The sequence below is a fragment of the Otolemur garnettii genome, unplaced genomic scaffold (genome assembly GCF_000181295.1).
Source record: "Otolemur garnettii isolate 467f Iridium unplaced genomic scaffold, OtoGar3 scaffold00022, whole genome shotgun sequence".
Classification (NCBI taxonomy): Eukaryota; Metazoa; Chordata; class Mammalia; order Primates; family Galagidae; genus Otolemur; species Otolemur garnettii.
Genome location: NW_003852417.1, coordinates 17,296,075 through 17,306,682, shown reverse-complemented (window position 1 = coordinate 17,306,682; position 10,608 = coordinate 17,296,075). Strand labels below are relative to the sequence as shown.

Here is a 10,608-nt window from a genome sequence, read left to right as displayed (position 1 = left end):
TCAACAATTGCTATTTCTTTGATGCGTTAGTTAGTTCTCAAAGTGCAGTCACCAAACTGGACACAAATTCTTGGGCCACACCCAGATCAACAGAATCCAGACTTAAGAGTGAGACCTAGCAGTCTGTCTCTTAGCAAACCTTCCGGGCAATTCTGATGACTCCTGCTCCAGTGAAAATACACACTAATGAAATTCCTTGACTTCTGAGGTGAAGAATAAACAACCAACAACAGTTTAGGGGTCAACACCTGTATCTCCTTATGGTGACTTGAAATTAACTACATCTTAAGCAAGAGGCAAAATATAATTAAATCAGCAAGAACTCACTGTCTATTCAATGCAAGGCATTATGCTCCCAACAATCTAATAAGATACATAAACTCCGAATCTAACCATAAAACACAGTGCCCATGCTTAGGGCACCAGCCACCTACACTAGGGCTGGCAGGTTTGATCCCAGGAATTTCAGTGTGTATTTTCAGGCCTGCTAAACAACAAAGACAACTACAACAAAAAAATAGCTGGGTATTGAGGCAGGCACCTGTAGTCCCAACTACTTGGGAGGCTGAGCCAAGAGAATCACTTAAGCCCAAGAGTTTGAGGTTGCTGTGAGCTGTGACGCCACAGCACTATACTGAGGGCGACATAATGAAACTCTCCCTCAAAAAAACAAAAAATTTCACAAAAGGGGATTAACCCTAAAACAGAAATAAAGTTTCTTAAAGTGCTTTTTAACAATACAAGACTTTTAAGAACTACACCCACAGAGAACATGCATGACTCAGTGAGCAATGAGATCTCATTTCCGTGACTACTGTCATTTATATCTGCTAAGGAGTCAGGGAGAAGCGGCTGGAGAGAGAAAATTGGAGAAGAGTTAGAGCAATGAGACAAATACAAGCAAGTCATGTTAACTAACAGGTTTGCTGGGTAGACTTCAACATGTAAACTCTAACAAAAGATGAGAAGATAAAAGGAGGGCTCATTTAGTGAAGGGACAAAATCCTCCACAGCCTCTGGAGTAGCTAGCTGGAGTACCACCACACCCAGCACATTTTTCATTTTTATTATTTTTTTAAGAGATAGGATCTTGGGCGGCACCTGTGGCTCTCGGGGTGGGGCACCGGCCCATATACTGCGGGTGGCGGGTTCAAGCCTGGCCCCAGACAACCTGCAACAAAAAAATAGCTGGGCATTGTGGCAGGCACTTGTAGTCCCAGCTACTCGGGAGGCTGAGGCAAGAGAATGGCCTAAGCCCAAGAGCTGGAGGTTGCTGTGAGCTGTGATCCCATAGCACTTTATCAAGAGCGATAAAGTGAGACTCTGTCTCTACAAAATAAATAAATAAACAAGAGATAGGGTTTTACTATGTTGCTCAGGCAGGTCTCAAACTCCTGGCCTCAAGTGAACCTCCCACCTGCACCTGCCAAAAGTGCTCAGATTATAGGCACAAGCCAGAAGTTTGTTTGTTTGTTTGTTTTGAGACAGAGCCTCAAGCTGTCTCCCTGGATAGAGTGTCATGGCATCACAGCAACTTCCAACTCCAGGGCTTAAATGATTCTCTTGCCTCAACCTCCTGAGTAGCTGGGATTACAGGCGTGCACCACAATGTCCAGTTATTTTTTTATTGTAGTTGTCATTGTTGTTTGGCAGGCCTGGGCTAGATTTGAACCTGCCAGCCAGCTCTGGTGTATGTGGCTGGCACCTTAGCTGCTTGAGCTATAGGCACTGAGCCCAGGCCAGAAGTTCTTAACATTTAAGCATTACAGGAGTTAGAAGAACAAGCTATCATCAGTGAACTGATATTTCAGAAAGTAAAAGATCCATTTCAAAATGTTTCCTCCAAATAACACCTAAAAATGCAGTAACCATCTTCCTACCACTAAGTCTCTCTCACTCTTACTCCGCAGTTTCTCACCCATCCCTCTCTCATGCCTTCAGAAAGACTGTTTCTGCCAACTGCAGAAATAATTTTCTTTAAGATACCCACAAATCACTAAGATCACTAGAATATTTTTCAAGCTTACTAATGTACTCACAGGGAAGAGAAGGCAGTTCCCCAAATTTAGACAGGGTGACCAAGGAACAACTCAAGATAAGTTATACTTGAATTAATTGTAATATATCCAGGTAATTCCATAATTAACATAGTGCATTGCAATCAGCTTGTAGTCATAATAAATGAAAACCAAAAGATCGGCTTGGTGCCTGTGGCTCAAGTGGCTAAGGTGCCAGCCACATACACCTAAGGTGGCAGGTTCAAATCCAGCCTGGGCCCACCAAACAACAATGACGGCTGCAACCAAAAAATAGCCAGGCGTTGCAGCAGGTGCCTGTGGTCCCAGCTACTCGGAAGGGAGAGGCAAGAGAATCACTTGAGCCCAGGAGTTGGAGGTTGCTGTGAGCTGTGATATCACAGCTCTACGCAGGGGGACAGCTTGAGGCTCTGTCTCCAAAAAAAAAAAAAAAAAAAAAGCTTACATACCTTGCCTAACTCATGCAGTTCCCAGAAAATACTCTCAGGCCTCCACCTCTTTGCACTCCATTGCTCTCGTATTGCATAATGCCTTTCCTCCCCTCTTCAACTGGTAATACAGACAAGTTCCAACTTATGATGGTTTCACTTATGATTCTCTAACTTTACAATGATGTGAAAGCCATATATGCAGTCAGTAAAAACTAGTATAATACTCTCTTCAGATGTTGAGCAGCAGCAGTAGTGACCTCAACTCCCAGCCAGCCACATCATCACAAGGGTAAACACACAATTCTCTCTAGTGTACTGTGTTGCCAGGTTTTTCTAGAACATAACCCCATCATAAATGGAGAAGCATCTATATTGAAGCCTACTCAACCTTCACCTTTCCAGACTGAGCTCTGCCTTTACCTCTATCCCTTCCAAAGCCTTTCTCAGCAATAAACCCCACTCTTCCTAGAAGCTGCCTTCTTTCCTCTTCCATTGCATCAACACTTACCTAACTGCACTATTTGTAACTGTTTTATTTACATGTCCAAATGCCACCAAACTGAGTTCTTTGAAGGCAGGAATTTCAGCTTAGCTTAATTCTGCAGCTGCAATGCTAGACCTCAATAAATGCTCACTCAATAAACAATCAGAATGCATGAACCAAGATGCAAATACAATCTAATCACTTCATGCTCTCTTAACTGTAATACTAATAAATTCATAATTATCACAGTTCCTGTAATCAGGTTGTTGCTGACAGTCAAATTAATTAACTACCATAATAGCAGAAACTAATTCATCATGAAATTATATTCTTCAAACCAAAGAAGGTATTTCACAGAACATTTCCTCTCTGAAGCAAAGTGATACAATTTGAAACTAGCTGCTACACTATCAATTAAAACTACACTGGCCAGGGGCAGTGGCTTACGCCTATAGTCTTAGCAGTTTGGGAGACTGAGACAGTAAGATCGACTGAGACCAGGAGTTCAAGACTAGCCTAAGCAAATCAGTGAAACTTCATTGCTACAAAAAAAATTAAAAAATTAGCCAGGTGTGGTGGTACATCCCTGAAGTCCTAGATATTGAAGAGTCTAAGGTAGGGGTATTACTTGAGCCCAGGAGTTTGAGTTTGCAGTGAACTATGATTGGGCCACTGCACTCCACCCAGACAACAGAGCAAGACAAAGTCTCATAAACTAAACATTAAGATAAAAAAAGGTTATAAAACTATGCCTTCCTCAGGTCAGAATAGGCAAACTACAATAGCAGTTTCATCCTTAAGTAAATGGGGAAAATCCCTCAACTACAAAGACTTGCTCAAAAGAAAGGATAGAGTAGCAGAATGATAAGCCTCAAGAGATTGAAATTCCTCAACATAGGCTCAGCACCTGTAGCTCAGTGGTGCTGAGCTCATACACTGGAGCTGGTGGCTTTGAATCCGGCCTGGGCCTGCCAAAGAACAATGACAACTGCAGCCAAAAAATAGCCAGGCATTGTGGCAGGCACATGTAGTCCCAGCTACTCAGGAAGCTGAGGCAAGAGAACAACTTAAGCCCAAGAGTTCGAGGTTGCTGTGAGCTGTGACACCACAGCACTCTACCAAGGGTGACACAGTTAAGACTCAGTCTCAAAAAAAAAAAAAAAAAAATCCTCAACATATAATTGTCTAAAGTCACATTAGTTAATAAGCAACAGAGAATAACAATGGTAGTTAACCCCTGACATCTTTACAGACAATACATATCAGCATCCTTCCAATATCCAGGTATACAGCTCCTTTTACCATACTTCCAGGATGGTTTATAATCTTTTACACTTTCATTCTTTCAGTACTCATCAAGCACTTTCTGTTCATACATGCTAGATCTTGGTCATACTGAACAAGATGGCAATATGTCCTGTCCTCCCAAAACTCGTGTCCTAACAAGAGAAAGCAGACATTCAACTAATTATACAACTTACTGTTTCATAAAATTGTGTTCAGTGACAGAATACAGAATCCAAGTGTTAGGAGAATATACAATATAGAATCTATTCCTTGCTTTCTTCTGTACTGATAACCAATTATCTTGTAGTTTACTGATAACCAATTGTCTTACAGTTTCTTACTACAGAAAGCTAATTCCCTCTTTATATGTGCAACCCTTTAAGGGGTTATTCTGTATAACTGCCAGGTTTCCAACAGTAGATCTCAGATATACCTCTAGGGAAGACACAGAAATTCAACTAGTTCGAAAGTAATTTTTCCACTAGTTGCTTTTATGGTAACAGTTTTTCTTTACAACTCTTTGCTCTATCATAAAGGGCAGGGAATAAAAATGTCTTTTGAATGTTTCGAGTTCTTACCCATTTGTGAGGGGAAAAAGCTGCTTTAATTCAATAAAAGCTTGCAAAACACTTAGTATCTAAAGACAACACAAGAAGAGTGCACTGACAGGAAGAAAATAACTCTGGGTGCAAGTCACAGTCTAGCAAAATTGACCACATCTATTTTTCCTTTGGATTCTGCTGCATTCATATTTTTAATATGAATGAAGGATTAAGTAAAGAACTCTACTAAAAGAATGTGTAGGTTATAAATTTTTGCTTTTTTTCCCCAAACAAAGCCTCATTAGAACTAAAATAATATCAACACACTGTATTTTAATGAACATTGGACGGTTGCTAAGTTGACCTTTGTTTTCCAGGGTGATAGGAAATCTGCAGTCAGACACAGGAACTGAGTCAGATAATGCAATAGGAAAAAAAGAGTCAAACAGAAACTTACACTGAGATTTCTGGTAAATTAGGATACCTGTATAGTTGAAAATACTAATCTAGGGAAGATTCCAAGAAAAAAAAGGAGATTCCCTATTATGGACACTGATACCAACGAGACAGTTATTCTATTGGCACTTAGAAAACTGGACCCTAGCAAGAAAGAAAATGTTTTATATGTCAATATTTACAGTGCTGAGCAAACAACAAAAAGGGGGTAGAGCTTAAGGCAAACAGGAGATTCCCGGGTTAAGAGACTTCTGAAATGAAGTTGTAAAGTCCTCTTGCTTGAGTTAGCAAGAAAGTTTCGGAAACTCTTTCCACTTGAAATCGTAAGACAAGTTATGACCTTAATTCAGAATGGTATGGCACAATATTGCTTGAAGGCAGAGAAACACTACAAGACTTTCTTTCTTTTTTTTTTTTTTTTTTTGAGACAGAGCCTCGAGCTATCCCCCTGGGTAGAGAACTATGGCATCACAGCTCACAGCAACCTCTAACTCCTGGGCTCAAGCAAGTCTCCTGCCTCAGCCTCCCAAGTAGCTGGAACCACAGGCACCTGCCACGTCCAGCTATTTTTTGGTTGCAACCGTCATTGTTGTTTGGCAGGCCTGGGCTGGATCCGAACCTGCCACCTTAGGTGTATGTGGCAGGCGCCTTAGCCACTTGAGCCACAGGTGCCGAGCCGCAAGACTTTCTAAAGTCTCTAATGGTTTTTGCAATTCCAGTTAAACAAATCTATGTTTTTTTTCAGCTATTCATTCATTCCACAAACGTTTACTGGATACCTAGTAGTGTGTACATAGCACTGTCCACAGTCCATGTGGTCCATAAGACAAATCTAATCACTTGGGCATTATATTCTAATGAGGAGACACACTAAAGAACCAATTCCATAAACGAATAGAGCACACTTAAGGAGAAAAGGGGTCCTTAGGGGAGGCTTCTTTGAGGAAGTAACATTTAACCTAAGATGTTATGAACAAGTAACAAGGATAAAGAGTTAAAGCTCATATTTCAGGCTAGGGCGACTGTATGGTTAGTGGAGTCACTCACTACTTAAGGGAACAGCAGAGAAGACCTAGATTTGGAGGAAGTTAACAACCAGCATTTTACTGAGGGTCTACATATGCCTAGGGTGTCTCAAATCCTTGCAATCATTTTGCCCCGTAGAAACTCTTATTCCCAGTTTCAAAGGGGTTGAGTAGGGTTAAAAATTACTTGCCCAAGGTTAAATAAATTAATTTGACTTTGGTATCAGATTTGTGTGTACTCGAAAGCCTGCCCTTTCCACCACACAGTTCCTTCCTGCATAAATGTATTTCACCAGGTAGCCCCAGAGTCACAAGCTACTGCTAAAGGAGCCTCTTTCCTGGGAGGAGTGCATCAGCACTATGGCCTCAGTAAGTCACTCCCCCTCCTAGGGCCTTATCTGCCAAATGATCATCTCCATCTCTGAAATTGTATGCAAGACAGGCGAGTAACAACTTCATTAAAATGAAGATAAGAGACCACAAAAGAAAGAGCATCCTTCCAGGGGACCGAAAAGATAGTAAGTTCTTTTAAAAGGGAATTCTCTCATTCCAGCATCATCCAGCCCTCTCCTAAAGGAAAGGAATCTCTCAGTAGGATGCCCGCAGCTGGACATCGGACCTACGATGCTCCCATGCTCCCCGATCCCGAATCCCCAGGACTCGGAGGACCCCAGAGAAACCCCAGCCTGCCCGCCCGGAGCCACGCGGCACAAGGTGACACGGACCGCTCCGGCCCCTCAGCTGCCTGGGCGAGGCCGGGACCAGGGAGAGGGGCGTCCGCCGGCCCGCGCTACCTTGTACTTATCAAAGCCAGCCAGCTGCTCCGGGCTCACGTAGTCGTAACCAGCCATGGCGACCCGCAAACCGAGCGCCCGCTCCGCAGCGACTCTCCACAACGTGCACCACACAGAATGAGCAAGGATGGGACGGACTGGGCTGGCAAAGAAGGTAGAAGAGCCGCGCTCCGCCCACCACGCACGCGTAGGCGCCGCAGCTACTTCCGCCGCCTCCCAACACGCAGGCGCGACCTACTCTTCTCCCCGCCCACCGTGGGTGGGTCGCCAGCTCTCTCGCGCGGCTCGTCCCCCGGCGCCGTTTCTGTCCAATCGGCGTGAATCGGACAACACTAAGTTCCGCCTTCCCGCTTTCTTCGTCTTTTCATTTGCTAGCGTCAAAATTGGTGAGCTGAGGTAAGGCAGGAGAGGAGGTTAAAGGTCAATTTCCCAGTGGGCTTTGTTCCATGTTCGCGGAGAAAGCGGGGGCGTTGATATTTGCGTTTGGGTGGAAACCTGGGGAGACTGTTTTAGTCGGGGTGAGTGCATACCAGGCAGTTAAGCGGTGCTTCACATAAGAAGACGTAGTTCTGTTAGTGCGGTAAAGTAAAAAAAAGAGATCTGTGCCCTAGGCCACTTCCAGCTCCTCGTAAGGGGACCTGCATGCAGTAGTAAATGTACCTTGTGTACAAAGCTGAGCTGCTGCCAGGCCAGTGAGAGGATCGGTGGGAGACTGTGCGGCCAGCGGAGGGACTTGGAGACAAGCCTCTCAGATCAATCTTGCTTGTGAATCTCGGACCGCCACATCCCATTCCACTTTATAATGCCCTTCCGAATTAAGAGTGCTAATGTCCCCTGACCAGGTGAAAGCTATGATCTCAGTCTTGAGTCCTGAAGTGCGTTTGCAAGAAGCGTTTAGGTGACTAGAACCCAGTTAATCAAATTCAGTAATAATACTTGCTTCTTTTTATTGGGCACCTGCTATGTGGAGAACTTTATGTACGTTATTTTGACAACACACGAAGTGGAAGGCATTTTCCCCACTTTGCAGATTAGAAAGTAAAAATTCAGATCGCCAGAGGTCCTCAAACTTTTTGAACAGGGGGGCCAGTTCACTGTCCCTCAGTTGGGGGGCCAGACTGCGGGCCCCGGGGCTAGTTGGCTGGCTGCTAAGTACGACGGGCAGCGGCGGCAAAAACACCCGGTGGGTCGGATAAATGTCCTAGGCGGGCCGCAGTTTGAGGATGCCTGAATTGTAACCTGTCCAGAGGTACTTAGTTACACAGCTCTGAAATGATCAGTCAAGCATGAAATGAGATCTGTATTATGGAACACCACTATACCAGGGAACCTCTCAGTCTCTAGGTCTCTGAAACAAGGGCGATTATTTAGAGATATTTATATATTCCTGTCATTCATTAATTCAACAAATACTTATTGAGAGTCCAAGATAGGTCAAGCATGGTATTATTTCTGCATATGTCTTGTCTCCTTTCTTAAAGCATAAGAGTTTTTTTTTTTTTTTATTTTTTGAGACAGAGCCTCAAGCTGTCGCCCTAGAGTGCTGTTGCATCACAACTCACGGCAACCACCAACTCCTGGGCTCAAGTGAATCTCCTGCCTCAGCCTCCCAAGTAGCTGGGACCACAGGCGCCCACCACAATGCCCAGCTATTTTTTGATTGCAGCCATCATTGTTGTTTGGCGGGTCCAGGCTGGATTCGAACCTGCTACCTTAGGTGTATGTGGCTGGCACCTTAGCCACTTGAGCCACAGGTGTCAAGCCAAAGCATGAGATCTTTACAGTTCTAAAACATTGTGCCCAGTACACGGTAGATAATCAATACACTTGCCGCAGGCGTCCTACAGCCCAGGGGCCACATGCAGCCCACTGAGTGTTTTTGCCAGGGCTACCTGTCCTGCTTAGCAGCCAACTCGTCCCAGCGCCCGCAGTTACCCCCTCCAAAGGTCCGAGGGACAATGAACTGGCCCACCCTGTTTAAAAAGTTTGAGGACCCCTGAGAGTGTCCCTTACTACACTTGCCCTCAAGGGGAGGATTTATATGTTATACATCTTGATTTTCCCTATGTCCCATGTCCCATACCTGAGTGGCTTGCAGATAATACATGATCCATACATTTTATTGAATGAATTAAACAAAGATCTCTTTGATGTGCTGTGAAGTGCCAGTTTTAAAAGGGATATTAGAAATGTCTCCCTTAATTTAAAAAGGAAATTGGCTCTAATGAAGGGAAATCTATGAAACTGCCACCTTGGACCTAGAGAGATTTTCTTTATGCAAGTACTGTATTTAAATCCCATCTGTGTACTGAAAGGAAACTGAATTGATATACTTCTGTGCTAAACAAAACAGAAGTTTGGACAATTTATTAATCAGACTAAAGTTATTATCCCAAGTACAAAAATGCTTTCATATATAATCAGTAGATTTCTTCTGCTCTGTGTTTCTTCTAATGAATGTACATATGATAAAGAGAACAGGACTCTTACTATCAAATGAATTTTTCTTTTAAGACAGAGTCTCACTTTGTCATCCTCAGTAGAGTGTCATGACGTCCTAGCTCGCAGCAAACTCAATCTCTTGGACTCAAGTGGATCTCTTGCCTCAGTCTCCCAAGTAGCTGGGACTACAGGTGCCAACCACAACAGCAGCTATTTTTAGAGACTGAGTTTCATTCTTCCTCAGGCTGGTCTCAAACTTCTGAGCTTCAACCAATCCCCTTGTCTCTGCCTCCCAGAGTGCTGGGGTTACAAGAGTGAGACACTGTGCCCTGCCTATCAAATGATTTTTAATACAAAGCCTGTGCTTATCCATATGAAGTATAAATTTCATACTTGTAAAGATTATTTTAGTTAATTGTGAAAAGCCTTACAATGTGACTTAAGCACAAGCTAATAATAGTTTATAAACTGCTCTTATTGTTAATCACTTCAGATATAATCAAATGCAGAATGACATTTTTTTTTTTTTTAATGTGTTGGGTAGTACAGTCAGCCCTGTGACACTCTCCAGTAAGGGCTTCTCTCTCCAACCCTTTTCTCTACGAGGAATGTATCAGCCAAATCTTACTTCATCAGACTCAGCCTTCTTAGTCCTCCAGGAGTGACATTTTTGATTTAAATTTTTTTCCTATCTCTGTGATCTATTTATTAAAACCAAATTGTTAAAAAAAGCAACTTTTAATTTTGTGAAAGCAATTAAAATTTGCTGCCTCTCTTCTGCAAAAGGTTATAAAAAGTTTGAATCAATTACAAATTCATCTGACAATTTCTAAGGTGAAATTTGACTTAGAACTTTGTTTATACTTTGACATTTGTTATTGTCCAGGTGATCCCAGACAGCTTACTTCACTAAGGCTTGCCTCTCTTTTTTAAAAAGGGAATTAGGCTCAGCGCCTGTGGCTCAAGTGGCTAAGGTACCAGCCACATACACCTAAGATGGCAGGTTCGAATCCAGCCCAGGCCCACCAAACAACAATGACGGCTGCAACCAAAAAATAGCCGGGCGTTGTGGCAGGCGCCTGTGGTCCCAGCTACTTGGGAGGCTGAGGCA

At 43.3% G+C, this 10,608-nt stretch overlaps 1 protein-coding gene and 1 non-coding gene across 2 annotated transcripts in view; both read right to left on the bottom strand.

The window, feature by feature from the left end:
- Positions 1-7,238, bottom strand: part of SELENOI (selenoprotein I) — a 55,513-nt gene extending 48,275 nt beyond the window's left edge. Inside the window, exon 1 of the mRNA XM_012803732.2 lies at positions 7,056-7,238. Within this exon, the coding sequence (XP_012659186.2) occupies positions 7,056-7,112 (57 nt within the window). The 5' untranslated portion in view covers positions 7,113-7,238. The remainder of the gene's footprint in view (positions 1-7,055) is intronic.
- Positions 7,239-10,028: 2,790 nt separating this feature from the next.
- On the bottom strand, positions 10,029-10,157 carry LOC111724401. Its single transcript, XR_002772699.1, has one exon.
- Positions 10,158-10,608: the final 451 nt, after the last annotated feature.